Source organism: Platichthys flesus, chromosome 24 (genome assembly GCF_949316205.1).
Source record: "Platichthys flesus chromosome 24, fPlaFle2.1, whole genome shotgun sequence".
Lineage (NCBI taxonomy): Eukaryota > Metazoa > Chordata > Actinopteri > Pleuronectiformes > Pleuronectidae > Platichthys > Platichthys flesus.
This window is the reverse complement of record NC_084968.1, coordinates 9,697,401-9,713,205: the sequence shown is the minus strand read 5'-3', so window position 1 is coordinate 9,713,205 and position 15,805 is coordinate 9,697,401. Positions and strand designations below refer to the sequence as shown.

Genomic DNA, 15,805 nt, shown 5'->3' with positions numbered 1-15,805 from the left:
AGGAGCACCAGGAGGAGCCCCCCCCCCCACACTGCGTTCTCACGTTGGCACCTTCAGACACTTACTGTTAAATATGGAGCTGGAAATGATATATGTAAACAATATGAGAACAGAAACATCCAATTTTGGCTCTGTAGGTTTCTCAGCATGACAATTTTTATTAAAATCTGTGAGAGTGCGAAACAAAAGTGTGATGATTTGACACTGAATAACCCAAATGCTCACATAGTCATATGTTGAGTTTTTGTTTACTCATTTGATCGAGAACGGTGCTCGTTTGTCGACAGACAAAATATTGTAAATGAGCCAGAGTTTGCTGCATAAACTTATTTCTAATCTAAAATAAAAATCTGTTATCCCGAGCCGCTCTTGCCAAGGGCAACCAGAAATAAGATAAAATGACCTCTTGTAATTCATGTGCATTAAACCATCAGAACTAACTACGACAAACTCAGGATTAAAGCACTCGTCCACTTACTGTTAATGCATCACCATCTGCAAATCAAAGGCCACTTCTGCATGTGTAATAACCACTCGAGCAGCTATTTTCCTTTCTTTTCCCCTGCACACGTTCAAGCGGACAGCAGGAACCAATGAGCGAAACAAGCTCCTGTTGTTCTGAACATAAATAAAAACGCTCCCATCTCAACAGGCCGTAATTTAAATCCACTGGAATACATGGATTTACAGCAGCGCTCTGAAGGGACTGACCTCTCTGTGAAAAATGTCCCCGCTGCTCATCGGATCTATGTTTTGACCTCTGGTGTCCTTAAGTTTTACTCTAAAGCAAATAACAAGTCCCGAAACCCAGAGCTTGTCGTCTTGTGCAGGATATCTAATAGGAATCTAAACAATGCATCCGATCAGTGAGATGAAATATGACTTTTGCGTATAAAGCAAACAGAGACTTGCACGTATTCTTCATTCAAAAAGATAAAACTTTTTTACGTCGATAAAAACAAGAAAAATTGAAAGCTGCAACGGACTGAACACATCAGGTGGGCCAGTAACGTAACCCGGATAAAAAATGCAAGCGTCTGAAAGTGAAAGGGTTTCTCCTCAACATTTCAATTCACATAATTTCAACAATTATGGATGCCACGTTCCGTTGGAAGGTGAAGTTTCTGAGTGTGAAAATTACAGTCGCACTCTGTCTTTTTTATTTCACATGGGTGAAATTTCCGGTATGAAACTGATTCCTGCAAATTTTAGATGCACTTCGGCTTTGACACGTGTAATTGGAGCTGTTGTGTGTCAATAATGCGCTTGAAATTTTTATGTGTTAACATTTCACATTATGGTTGTCCCGAGAAATCTCTTTCATGCTTCTCGAATGGAGCTTCTTTTTGGCATAAAACTTCAATTGTTGTGGTGTTGAGCTTTCTGTAGGCGCTGAAAGGAGGAGGGAGGGATGGATGGATTGAAATGAATATAGTTCAAGCCCCGTGGGCGTGAACAAATAATATACAGATGATTTTATCTATCTGCCTGTCAGCTGTGACGGACAGCTCTGGTTTACCTAGATAGAAGCTGCAGTACATAGCCAGAGACGATATAAAGCTTGTATTGATCATAAAACTATGAAAAAGTCACAATGATGTCAGGAAATTATGAAGTGAAGAGTTTAAAAATGCATTTTTTAAATATACCTCTCTATCCTATAGGACTATAGACAACCCATAGCTTATATAGACAATTAATCACTCCGTTTTGGTCACCACCTTGTCCCTGGGCTGTTTAGTGCTGGAACAGTATGTACAGGAGTTTTAAAATCCTGATCTCTCTGTACCATTTAATCACTTTCTGTGTTTTCATTTCCAGATATTATTAGATATTTATGTGGAATCATTTGCATATTTATTATCACAACATACAGATTTTGAGCTCACACTTTGGCTTCATGATTAACAGCCTCTCTGCCGTCTCCTCATTTATTTTGGGTGCAATTGACAGGGCTGCGATAAAAATGAGGATGAAATATGGAAGTGATTGAACCGATAATACTGAAGTGTGGCGACATGCATCAGTAACACTACAGTTGTCTTTACACACGGAGATGGAAAATTACAAATGCATCGCAAAGCAGATATTCTCATTTGGATTTAAGTTTGGCTTCACTAGAAAAAACGTCGTTTTTAATCTCGACATGCAAACAGAATACATTTGATGTGTTTTCTGGCTCCAGCTTCAACCACATACGAACAGTTACCACAACATGCTACTGAAAGCACTGATTTCAGGGGCTGCTCTGCTTGTCATTTGCTGCCAGAACAAAAAAAAGAAAAAGAAAACTCCGCGGGAGCTGTTTCCACTTGGTATTCACAGATTACGGCTTCAGCCATTGATGAATATACAAAGCATTGGTTGAGCCGCGAGAAATAAAAAAACGAAAGCTCCTTTGAGTTCAGCTACTCGAACTTTGAACACTCCTAAAAAAAACATACTATATTATATGTTTGGATATCGGGTGCATTACAGTGTTCACTGCTGCTTGCGGTAATGGCTTATTGATCAATGGTGGCCATCGGAGTGAAGAACAGCACTGGGCACTGTGCTGTAAACTCATTGGATGACCATAATCCCCCGCTCCCCCGGTGCTTGACATATTTCCTCAGGTGAGAAATATCGAGTGACCCACGGAGATCTTTGTCCTGCAAATATCTCTGGTGCCGGTAGATAAGGGCGCCACTGCACTGCCTGTCTGTAAAACAGGACAGTAAAAATGTCTGCAAGGTGGTATTGCACCGGGGGATGAGATATTGGCTTTGTCCAGTGTTGGGCTTGTGTGTCTGCTACGGCCTTGAGGTGTCTGCGACTGCTGAAGTGCACGAGGGTTGTATTAAAATCAACTTTTTGGACCCGACCACGACATGAAAGCGAGAGAGCGGCCGGTTTCCGAGTTGTTTCTCGATCCGCTGTGGAAAATTGTTCCCACGATCGCTCCAAAAACCAAATTTACATGGAGTCCCGGCTTCCAGGGCCTGAAATTGCTTTCTGCACCGTGCCTAATCACCGAAAAAGGGGATGATCCAACCGAGCGTCTGCGACTCGTGTGGGAGAAGGACGCTCGGATCGACTTTGCGCTGGCGCTGTGTTGGTTAATCAACTAACCATCAAAGAGGAGAAAGGGGAGGAAGTGGAAGAGGGGAATTTATCGCGTGGGCTTGATTGGAACTCTGGTCTCCCCTCTGTAATCGTCTGTAATCTCCTGCAGGGTTGTATGTGGCCTGCGAGGAGCCGAGAGGCAGCCTATTGCCCATTTCCTGCCGATGGGAGGCCCCGATAGTGCGCTGTTGTGGGGTGACAGGAAATTAGGTGGGACGACGAGCAGAGGAGATGTGGACAGAGTTGAATGTCTTCTATCCAGGCTCAGCTACAAGGTACAGCATCAAAGAATCGTCGAGGCAGAGGGATGCTGGCCCTGTCGTTTAAGAATTGATTGCAACTTCCTCAAAAGTGAAGGCTTGATATCGGCTCGTCTGCAGCTCTGAGGAGCTCCGTCTCTGTGGGAGCCTTTCTCCTGGTTGTTTCTACTTCATCATTCACTGCTAGTGCGACGGGGATATCGATCATGGAGCTGGAGGAGCGTGAGAAGAGAAACGTACCTTTCTGGACTGGATCTCGTTCACGTAGAGAGGCAGCAGGAACTCGGAGATCCCCTCCAGGCGAATCCCGTCCTGGTTCAAATGGAGGTTTCCCATTCCGTCCTGAAACACAATCAGTCAGATACGTTACTTTCCTGATTTGTATTCAAATGATTATTAACCTCCCAGAAGGATGACAAAAAAAGGAATCCTGCCATAACTTTGAATTGTCTGTTTATTTTCCATGCTTCCTAGTTTTGATGGGAGAGAGCACACGTCACTCACACACTGCAGGCACAGCCGTCAGGGGCAATTTAGGGTTCAGCGCCTTGCCCAAGGAAACTTTGGCACGTGGATCTGGGCAGACTGGGATGGAACAGCCAATCTCCCGGTTAGTGGACGACCTGCCATGCCGCATAAGAGCTGCAGCGTGAGTGACAGCGAGGAAGCAGGACATGACATGGAGGAGACGATGCCACTCAGCTGTGTCGGGGTGACAGGCGCCATGCAGCGAGGAGAGCCAGGATAATGTGGCGGCCGTGGATGTGAATGTTGAGGAGATTCATGGAAATTATAAAAAAGAGCGCTATGCTCATGTAAACTCACACGAGTCGGCTTAATATGAACATTACTGTAATGATTATTGTTATTATAGCCGGTGGTGGGAGTTGTAGTGGTGGTTGTAGAAATGTTTTTTCCAGGCTCTTCTGTGATTTACAAAGAGATTAAACACAACAACATAATAATGGAAGTTCATTCACCCAGTTCCAGCTCGGCGAACCCTGGCCTTACATTACCGCACACGTTTGGATGCTTCTCTCTCGGGTTCAGACAGAAAACTGCAACCCAAGCCGTGATCTACTGCAGTGTACGTCATATTTGAAAGTTGAATATTTTTTCTTTTGGGCATTGACTTTTATGAAATTTTCATTGCGGGCTGTTTTCTGCAGCGCTTTACTTCATAATTACAATAAAACTCACTTAATGCAGACGTGATGTTCGCTGACCTGATGGATTCTTCATTTTTATATCATATAGATGTAAATGGGAAAGCAGGGCCGGGGACAGAGGGAAAATATACTAAACTAAATTCCAAAAAACATGTACCACCACCAATTTGACCCAGCAAAGTTTTCAGGTCTTTACTTTTCAGGTCTGGTGAACCATTGAAGATGCCATATAAAGGGCACTTGAGCTTAAAACCATGATCTTTTAGTGCAGACCTCATGCTGCATTAATGTGTAAGGCTTTAAAGTTATAAACGGATAAATGTCATGACAGATGTCACTGTAAAAATAATAATGGTCCATTGGCGTTGTTTTACATAAGGAACAACTAATTCTTATTAGTATTCAGGGCCTGGTTTTGTTGGACTCTAGATAAGTTTGTATCTCGCCAAATTGAAGTTTGAGGGCAGCGTTGCGTGAACAGATGGATGTTTTTGAATAGTTCTAAAATGGTGAATTACAGAGTGGGGGGGAGGGCAGCGGGTGAGCCCCGTCGTACGTTGGCGAGAGCCGGGACTTAACTGGGGTCATGATGGGGGGACAGAGAAGAAGAGGAAGGGCGGCGGGGAGGAGCGGAGGTCTTTGTATGTCAGTGGCCAGACGTGTGCAACAAAGTGGAGGTGATGGTGGTGGGTGGGAGGTGCAGGGAGGGCTCGACATATTTAAGCCCTTTAAAAGGCTAAAATTCAGATTGCTCAATTATTTATTTTAAGACCAGTGAGTGGAATTATCAGTTTAGAGAAAACCTCTCAGGCCTTTTGTTATCATCGGGTTTGTGAGTGATGATCGTAAACCTGTCCGGCCTGAAATGATGAGGCGGTCAATTTTGACGTTCCCTGGCAGCTTTTTAGAAGAGATACAGCTGTGTGTGTGTGTGTGTGTGTCTGTGTGCGACGGTCGACCCCTTTGTCTCCCATTTCCTTCTCAAATTCAGACGTACAGACGTACAGTACAGCTGATAACAACTGAATATCAAACCAATAAACAGGGGTCTAGTTTGGCTCGTGCTTCCTTATTAGGCTCGCTGAGACCTGAGAGATGCGGGGGGGGGGGGGGGGGGGGGGGGGACAGCGAGGTACATTTTCTAGAGCGACACGAACGACACCAACGGCACTGATAAGGTCTTTTACTGCCGACACAGATTGATGGGAGGCGAAGCGGCGGAGGAGTGATAGCAACAGTCGGGGGGGATGCATCCGTCACGGAGGGAGGATGGTGCCGCGGGGGAGTTTGTTGACAAAATGGTAAATTGTGTGTATTGTCCCCAAAAATGTCACAGGAGCTCTCAGCAGCTGTCTGTTTGTTTCTGGTCCGGAGATTAACACGTTGCTGCCAAGTCCTTTCTCATTCTTTATCAAATCCAGACGAGACAAACCACTCAACAGGAGGGATGGTGCTTCCCAACACATTTCAATGGGCCTGTGAGAATGAACTGCAGATACAGAAACTCATGTTATATTGTTCCTAATTGAATGTCCATATTAGGGCGGCACGGTGGGGCAGTGGTTCGTGTTTTATGTAGCTCTGCAGCACGAGGATATCTGTGGGTTTGAACCTGACGTCAAGCCGGGGCCATTTCTGCATTTTGTTTATTCTCCCCATGTTTGTGTGGGTTTGCTGTGGCTTCCTCCCACAGTCCAACACATGCAGTTTCCCACTATGACAAAATAATGTTGTAAATTTAGCACAATCGGTCTTTTTAATGTTTTCAACACTATTAAGTTAATAATCTCGACAGTTATATTCCAGGCTCGTAACTTCACCTTCCCGACCGACTCACCACTGAGAAATTCATGACTTTTATGATCCAGACGGTGAGCGCCAGGTTCACGATCATGGTGACCAGGAGCAGCAGCAGGAAGAAGTAGAGGCATCTCTTCCTCCAGCCGTACAGGCCCACCGGGTAGACGGCATCGCAGCCCGGCCGCTGGAGGTGCAGGGACTGGGAGGCGAGGATGAACTGCTCCTGGGTGATCTGAGGCCAAAAACAAATCAATGAGACACACACACACACACACACACAGGAGGCTTTATGTTCGCAGGCTGACAAGAACAGACACAATCACACACTGGATGAGGTTATTATCGCTAAAGATGACTCCGAGCGGAGGCACGGCCGTGTTATTGGAAAATGTATACCTCCAAAAAAGTACAAAAGGTGAAAGCACATTATGAAAACCGCCTGAAACATTCATATCTGGTAATTAAATGGGCCGAGACAAGGATTTCAACCTGTGACACACTAGGAAATAAAAAGTCTGAATAGGCGTTGGTAAATTTGAATTTTCCATTTTTGGGGCTTTGTCCTAAGCTATCTGGTCGCAGCATTGAACCTGTAGCAGAGTGATCCATCAAGCCGCGTGCAGAAGAGACAAGGTCATTTAGGGGACTGCATTTTATTAAAAAGAGATACCAAATCATAGAGCCTCTTCTGTGTCGCTCTACTGCAGGCAAAAGAGGAATCGTCCGTCCAGATTCATCTATTACAAGTTGGAATAAAAAGCCTAAGAAGACGGAACATTTTGTAAACGGCAGCTTTTTATTTCCTTGTTGAGTCAATAAAACACAAACAGCGACTAAATATAAACGCTTATGAGCTTTTCATAGGGATTCATGTAAATTAGACGTCTGGAACACGAGGTGCTTGACATTTCAGCTCATTTTTTAGATGTACTTTACACTGAAAATTCATTTCTGTAACGCCACTGCTTTGTTTTTCTCGGCGCTAATTACTTGTTGACATTTTGTCAAACTGGATCCCTGTGCTCACAAAGGAAGCTGCAGTGATTGGCAGCTTCCTGCCGATCTGTGTGCCGCTCCCCTCAGGCTGAGATCTTTATGGTTCACTCTTCCTAGGGGAAAACATTTCACATGTCACGCCACCTGTCCTTGTGGGTGTGAAGCTAATAGTAAGGTGCTGCCACGTCAAGTCAGTCCACGACTCCAGTGCACGGAAGTCCGCACCTTTGAAATCGCACATTATGGAGGAGAGGTGAATTATGAGATGTCAGGAAGTGTTTTTCACTCCGGCTGAGAAACTAAGTGCCTGTCAGCTGCTGCAAAGCTGCTGCCGCGGTTGCATTGCAAGCTCTGATGTGAGATCAGAGAGGATGGTGTCTGTCGAGCGTGGTTGTCCGGGTGCCGAGGCGAGAGGGGGTTGTTGTTGTCCAGCCGATTGTGACCGCGAGCTGACAGCGTGAAACTCCCCATCACGGGCCTGCGGGGCTGGATGGGCTCTGAACTGTCGTGCTCAGCTGTTGTTGTGATGAATTCACAGGGAGGCGCTGCCAAGGCCCAACTGTCCCCTTATGAAACCACATTTATATTCACTATAGGTCCAGAGTTATATTTGGATCTGGATGAAATACCAGTCCCCTAAACATGCCTGATTATTTTCATCCGTCTAAAACACATGAATTATTCTCCACTTAATGTCATGGAGAGGGGTTGAGTAGATTTAGAATCCAGCTGTATAAGAGAGAACCATGAGAGGTAACAGACAAACAAACTAGAACGGAGTAGACAACCTCCTCCCAGGCCCAGTCCTCTCACATTCAGTAAAGCTGCATCACACTGCACACACTGACAGATATCAGTTCCCTAAATGTGACAGATTTGCTCCCCCCCCCCATCAAGATCCATGAATTATTCCCTAAGAAATTGTTAAGAAAAAAAACTCATAAAATGTTAAAGATCCGCATCCTGATCCGGATCTGCACCAAAATGTGACGAGCTGCTCTTTGGGTCAAATCCAACAAACAAACACAGATGAAACTCAACCTCAACTCAACCTCCCTGGTGGTTTCTGAATAAAGCACAGTGTCTGCTCATGCAAACAAGTTTTGAATACATTCCACAGGGGCGACTATTGATCTATCCTGCCAGTATAGAATAATTGCATGAAACACACACATCCATAGAGGGGAGTGAAATGCACGTAATAACACAGCCCCACACACTCGTCAGCTCAGCATCTAAAGACTTTTTCCGAAAGCTTTCATGGTCGGTCAGGACACAGACTCCCAGCCCGTTGTTTTCTATCAATGTTGGGATAAATCAATCTCTCTCACGAGGAGCCAGCGGTTCACATGTTTGTGTGATTATAAAACCACAAAACACTGACTCCAGCTCTGTGAAATCGTATTGTTTGTGCGCACGAGGCAGCGTGTGGTGCAGCAGCCGGTGAAAAGCTGGAGCCAGAAATAGGATTGTTGTCCTTCAGGCCGTCCAGCAACTCAACACCAAAGGCAACAAAGGCAGAGAGATTTTTACTTTGTGGCTACAACTCGAGATTATTTTCAACAACAAAACTAGACTAGCAGAGCAGTAGAGTGCATGTATGCTGGTTTACACCCGCCATGACTTCTCATAGTGTGACATTGAAAGAATATTGTACAATATAAAGTATGTACAATATACCATACAATATATATTCTTCAATATTTGCCAATATTTTCAATTATATGAAACTTCAGTGGCTTTAAATTGAACACACCCACCAGAACTTGTTTGAGGGTTGGGCATAAAAATATATCAAGATAAAAGTTTCATATAAATTATCACAATAGATATCACATTATTATTTCTGAGGAGGAAACTCAAAAAATGATGAACACATTTTATGCACGGTGCATAGGCAATATCTTGATATAGATTGGACTCGTGTTATATTGATGAAAATTATATTATACATATATATTGCGATAATTTTACATATTGCCTAATTTCCCTAGTGTGTTTCCAAGTCCTTCTCATTACAGAAACCACTTCACGGAGCTTTATCGCTGCTTCGCGGCCTGATCCAGCCTTTAGGGGACTGCTCCCGTGGTTCAGACAGTTCAGGTCATGTCAGCGAGCGGCGGCAGATGTCTCACAAATGGATGCTGTGACTTTGCAGCGAGTACAAATGAGCCACATCGCCGGCCAAGAAATGTCAGCGATTTCCAATTTGGCCGGCGACACAGCTGAGGGACGAGAGCGTTATGAGAGGTGCTTCCACAGAGGCCGAGCACAGAGTCTCAAGACTTTACTACAACTTCCCCCAACGCAGGGAGCTCCTGGCCCAAAGCAGTGCCTCTATACTGGACACACGTTTTTGTTTTACAATCCTCTCTTGCAAGGGGAAACTTCAGCACTTTTCAATTTCTATGACAACCCACTGTTCCCAACGCCGGCGGATCCTGTGACTTCCTTGCAAGAGTGTTAACGCATATATTACCCCGGTCAAGTCGGGCCTCCTACAGCTCTGCCATTCACGGAGCAAGCTGCCGCTGGCGTTTTGTCAATCCGTCATTTCAGCATGCGGGTCACAGCTGACACTCACAACCGCCGCCGGACTGATGGAGATGTCAAACTGTGAGAAGCTGCTCTGACGTTTTTAGAAAAACAGAAGTATTGATCAGAGAGAGGCTGAGCGGGAGCATCTCACTGTGCGGGATCCCACTTATCAGTTCATGTCAGCTGCAGTCAGCCCGACAGTTTTACTTCTTAATGTGTAAAAGCATTTAGAAAAGCAGCGCAGGTACCGAGTGCACGTTTTAGGAACGTCCATGTTTTTATCACCTTTAATGGAGCAGCTGGGGAAACATCCTGATCATCATTAGTGGTCAGTTAAAGGTCGACGCTGGGACAGATGGACACTTAAAGTTGATAACTGTGATACGACCCCGTGGGGCCTGATGATGAACTGAAGTATTAATCTCTTGTCGACACTCTTTAAAGAATTGTAAAAATCACATGTAGTTTAACTGAGAATAGCTCCGGCAACCAAACCAGGAATTCAGTATATATCGAAATATATATATCTCAAAGGTGATTTCTGTAATTTTACGTAGTGCTCTTCATACTGATGTTTATTCAAGTGCTATTTGTACCACTAGATACTGTTCTGATTGGATATTTGATTTGGAAACGGGGTGTAATGTAACGATTGACAGAGAAACTAGGGCTGTCACTTTTTTGATTGAAATTGAAATGACCATTCTAATGTGGAGGGGAGAAGTTCATATTGGAACTGTGATGAGGCTAGAATTGCATCCGGCTATCTGAAGTTGGCCTCATGATCCAGCAGAGGGCGCTCACCTTCGGCCCCGACCTACTGGATCCCCTCTCGAGCCAAAGAAAACCATTCATGTTCGAAAAACACCAAAGCATCTGAGAGGCGACGTGCGGCAGTAGACACCGAAGTAACGAACAAAGGTGCTGCCTGTTTTCCGAGCAGAGCGATCAACCGTGTGTCTGACTGTGTGCATGCTTGGAATTTAAAGGAATTGGGTGTCCTGTGAAATCCGTTCCAACTTCATCTTCAGAGGGAAAAATTTTAATTGAGACCGACTGGCGATGTTCAAGCGTTTGTATCGTTCGGACTTTCAATACCGTAACTCCATTCCCCTGATCGCCACTGCTCAGACTTTGGATATAAACTACAGCAGCACTTGCATGGAGGATATTCTGGCTTCATTTCATCCTACTCGTCCCCCCCGGCCAGCTCCTTACCTCAGGGAGGCGCTACAGGTCACTGCCCAGTAAGACGAATCACTTCCCCCACTGTCGACAGGACTCTAAAGTCCATTCTTCACATGCATGCCTGCACACACAGTTTGTGTATGGAAGATAAATTCTACTGTCAATCAATCAATCAATCAAAAAGGAACCCAGGCCTGTGGGTAGTCTATCACCCATTTACTTTCACCAGTGAACAGATGGGTCTAAAATCAACTCAGCGCTACGCATGGTTTACCACCTTCCTGATTACATGTGGTTTCTATTAATAGAATCCAAACACCTACACAGCAACTTGCTCCTCTGAGGTACAATCTGCTTCACGATCATATTTACCTTCTGCGTACTCACTGTTATCAAATCCCTTTTAAGTTTGTGCCGAGATTTGTGTAACTTTTTTGGGGGGGGTTGGGGGGGGGGCTTTTTTCGGCTTTGACTACTGACGCTACAGCTGGATCCAGCCGAGGCCAGCAATTACCCAGCATTCCCTAACCACTGCCAGCGCGCCTCATCTTCACCAATTAGCGCGGAGGGGGATATTCGACATGCTGCTCTGATCAAACGGTGACACGCTGCCGAGGCGGCAAAACGCAGCTGAGGAGCCACTAATGAAAGAAAACGAGTCGCTATTAATTCTTGATCACGTTAATCAGGAAATCGGCGAGTGCTCTCTCACTCAGCAGTGGCACCGGAGTCCCACAGGGCTGGAGGTAAAAAAAACATTGGAGCCGCCCTGACGACTGTAAAGCTTGTATTCATCCGTCCTGCCTATGAGCGCCCCAAAAATCGCTGAGGCAGCAGCGAGCAGAATAAAAATGGACGCAATCACGCCACAGGTCCGACGCACACGTTGTTAAAGCACCTATTTATTCAGGTTCTGTGGGCTCCTGACAGAAAGCCCAATCAAAAAGACAGAGGAGCCCCAACGCACAACTGTAGCCAGGGAAAGCCAATTATATCTTTCAACTGTGCAACGCTATGTATTGATGAAACCATTTCACATTCTGTTGATGTGACAATCAAGCATGCCGGCGAGGGCGCTGCTGTCGATAGTGGACTCCACTCGGATGCAAAATCCAATTTTTGCGGCTGCATCGCCTCTGCTGGAGTTACGATGGCGGCGGTGGCTCGGCCTGGTGCAGCTCGCTCGCCCTTTCTGTGCGGCGGCATGGACGGACGGAGCAACAAGGTACCTCCACTCCCAAGTGCGAGATCGGCAGGGAGCAAAGATCTCCAATAAGCCCGGCTGGCTGTGAAAGGTCGCGGCCGCTCGATCAGACAGAGCCCCGACATCACAGGCGGTTTTCAGAGAGAGAGTTTCCTTCTGCTCTTTACGTGCAGGTCTGCGTTTGAGGACACTGTCCTGAAAAAGAAATGCACTTTTGCAACACGTAAAGGAGCAGCAAACCACAAACAATTGGCTTTCTGCACCTCTGACCCGCGCATCATTTATTAACTCCTTCCCCCCGGTGTTCTCCAAACGGTTCTGGCAGGGGAAGAGAGAAAGATACCGAACCGCTGATGTCAACAGACGGACACTTCTCTCCACAGTGCACTATCTCTGCCTGCTTAATCCCTAGGAAATCCAGAGAGAGTAAACGGAGGGGGGGGGGGGGGGGGGGGGCAGTTTTTGGACAGCTCTCCCATAGGTGTCATTGGGATTCATCAGTCAAACGCACGGGGGAAGCGGCGGACTGTACGCAGCGTAATCAGAGAAAACCGAGTTGCAAAAGCATCCGAAAGAACAAAGCCGCTGTTTTAATTCCTGGCATTAAATCAGCAAAACACAACAACTCCCATTAAACACGACAAATACGCAGGAAGCGACAAGTTTGCGAGTTCCGGGGACCCGTGCTGATCAGCTTTTAACAATCGTGGAACTTGATGAGGAGACTTTCTTCCAACTTCCTCCAACGCCGCCATGTTTGTTGTTGTCGGGAACTCTCCACTCTGCGCTGCCCTCTAGGGGATGTTTCTCTTTTCGCGTGTATAACAAACACAAAAGCCTTAATCAGGATGCATGTGCAAGCCTGTTTGAGTGGCTTGTTTTTGTGGCCTCTTTAAGACGTTTTCCAGCATAAACAAGGACCTCACGACGTAAATCATAGTTATAGGTGAAAACTTTTAGATTAATGGGTTAGGGAGGTTGTAACTATGAGGTTAGTCTCCGGGGAAATCAATACAAGTCCTCTGAAGTCATGGAGATACGATTATGCGCACATGCACGTGTGTTATGGTAAAAAAATGATTGGACTCTGGAGTGCGTGGTCACACTGGAGCTCTGCTGTGTGTGGGTCTCTGACACGTGAACTGCAGCACGGTGACGAGATGCACATACTGTACCCAGAGGTGACTAACCCCCGCCCCCCACCCCCACCCCTCTTCCTCGACTTGAATGATAATGAGAAAAAGCATGCGGGCAGAATATTCATAGGCTGTCACATTAATGTGCTTCTTGAAACCGAGAGAAGGAGGATGCATAGAATATGAGGAGCATAGTGCAGGAGGGAGATACAGGAGCTCCAGATCTCCTCCTCCTCCTCCTCCTCCGCTTCCTCCTGATGTGTTTGAGCTGTGGCGGGTCACTGGTTATTAATCATCGTGTCCCTGCCTGCAGAGAGGAATGCAACCGCTGCAACACAGGGAGACATTTTCCATTCATCTTTCATTAGCCGGGACTTTTTTCTAATGGAGGAAGCGGAGCAGAGGAGGCACCTGTTGCTCAGAGTAAACTTGATTTGTTTTTTTTTAAAGGGGTAGCTCACCCAAAGAATGGAAATGCACTCATTATCTACTTCACACTATGTGTATGGTGGGTGAAGTGTTTGAGTCCACAAAACCCTTTTGGAGTTTCAGGGGTTAAAAAGTGTTTCAGTCAAATCCAAAAGAATTGAAGTAACTGGTGACCGATTCTTCAAATGTAAAAAAAACTTAAATTGTTCGATTCTGCTCCTGTGGTGTCATCAAAGTGTCCGTAAGCACCGACGTTCAAATTAGACTCAAAATGAGTTTGTTTACACCAAGTTTTTATCCTACATGTCCACTGATATCCTCCTCCTTGTTACTGCTGATCCTGTCTTACGAGAACTCACAAGTATGCTGAGAACAGAGGACGTGTAGGCAAAATACTTTTAACTCGTATTTTATTGTCAAGTGTTACAGACACTTACATGCATGACATCACAGGAGCAGTGTGGAGGTATTTCATTTTTTTTTTTCTTTTAAGTTTGAAGACCTGGTCAACATTTCCTTCAGTTGTATTGGATTTGGCTACAACACTATTCAACCCCTGAAACTCCACTCACCCCCCACACACACCTCCATCGGCACTGTGCTGAGGAGATAATGAGTGGAATTCCATTTTTGGGGTGAACTGTCCCTTCACACGCTTTCTCTCCATCACTGAACTTTCCATGTATGAATGATGAGTAGTGAGTGGACTCACCTTCAGTGACTCTATGTCCAGAGTAGTGGACTGATCCATGTCACAGCCTCATCGGTCCTGGTCACATATTTACACTAAACTTCGCACGAGCCCCCCCAACGCGCCCCATCTTGCCGCTGCACCCGCCGCTCCAGCGCCCGTGCCACGCGTCCTCTCTGCCATTCACAAAGAAAATAATACGCACATCCAGAGTTTTACGCATGTGAGACTTTGTTTAAATGTGCGCAGCGGTGCACTCTGGGTGTTCTGTCCGTACCGCGGTGTCCCGGTGCTGCGGCTCCTCCGCTGCGCTCCTCACTTTCCACTCCGGGAGTCTCCGCGCTTCAAAACTCATCAGCCATCAAGTCACACGGAGTCACGACCCGCCACTTCCGGTTAACCGTGCTAACAACATAAAATGCAATTGTGTGAGATGTTTTGTGCCCATTGTTTATTTGTTTATTTAATACAATCAGGTCGTACATCTCTTATTAAGAGTAATGTGTAGTGTGGGATTGAGGAATAGGTAATGTGATCTTTTGCCTTTATTTAGTTTAATTTGTTGTTAAGTGTACGTTTTTAGAGTAACCGTGATTGAGTGCAGAGATTTATTCTGAAAACAAGGACAATAGCATTTCTGTTTCAATCACAGTTGATTGTTGCTGACTTGACATAACTCCAATGCCACTTCACACAGACGAAGCCCTGTTAAAACCCACACTCAGCTGCAGCACCAGTAGCAGCTCCAGTATCAGCACCAGTTAGACTTTAATGGAACACTATGGTGAAATTATTTGACCTGTGTTTCCTCCTCATACTGTAAATTGGCTCGTTCTGTCACTGACTCCACTCCCATTCTTTGGTTATTGGCTACATCTGCAGGAAACTTTGTGTTACTGCAGAGAGAATCAATTAAAATCAACCAATCCTATACATGAGCAAAAAGATTGTAATTTGCCAACAATTTGTGAAAAAAATAAAAATCCTGTAAATGATGGTACAGCAGATGAATGTGTATTTAAAAAAAGATAAAGGACACAATTTAGAAGTAAAAGTATAAGACTAGAGATATAAAAAGATATAAAATAAAGATAAACATACATATTTATGTATCTGTGCTCTACGGCTCTATGAACTTCAAATTGCTTTTCGTTTGCTCTCTTTTTTTTATCAGTTTTCCTATTCAATTTCTAATTTTGAACTTGTAACGCACCTTTTAATGTGTTTGTATTAAATTAAGTTTATCATTATTATTGTATTTTTAATGAAATAAAAAAATGTAAACATCC

The 15,805-nt window shown here is 45.1% G+C and overlaps 1 protein-coding gene across 1 annotated transcript in view; it reads right to left on the bottom strand.

Annotated features, from left to right (window-relative positions):
• The window catches only part of LOC133950022 (zeta-sarcoglycan-like), a 29,806-nt gene extending 15,004 nt beyond the window's left edge, over positions 1–14,802 (bottom strand). Inside the window, exons 1-3 of the mRNA XM_062384176.1 lie at positions 14,538–14,802; positions 6,372–6,566; positions 3,606–3,707 (exon numbers count right to left, since the gene is read on the bottom strand). Of these exons, the coding sequence (XP_062240160.1) occupies positions 3,606–3,707; positions 6,372–6,566; positions 14,538–14,576 (336 nt within the window). The 5' untranslated portion in view covers positions 14,577–14,802. The remainder of the gene's footprint in view (positions 1–3,605; positions 3,708–6,371; positions 6,567–14,537) is intronic.
• Positions 14,803–15,805: the final 1,003 nt, after the last annotated feature.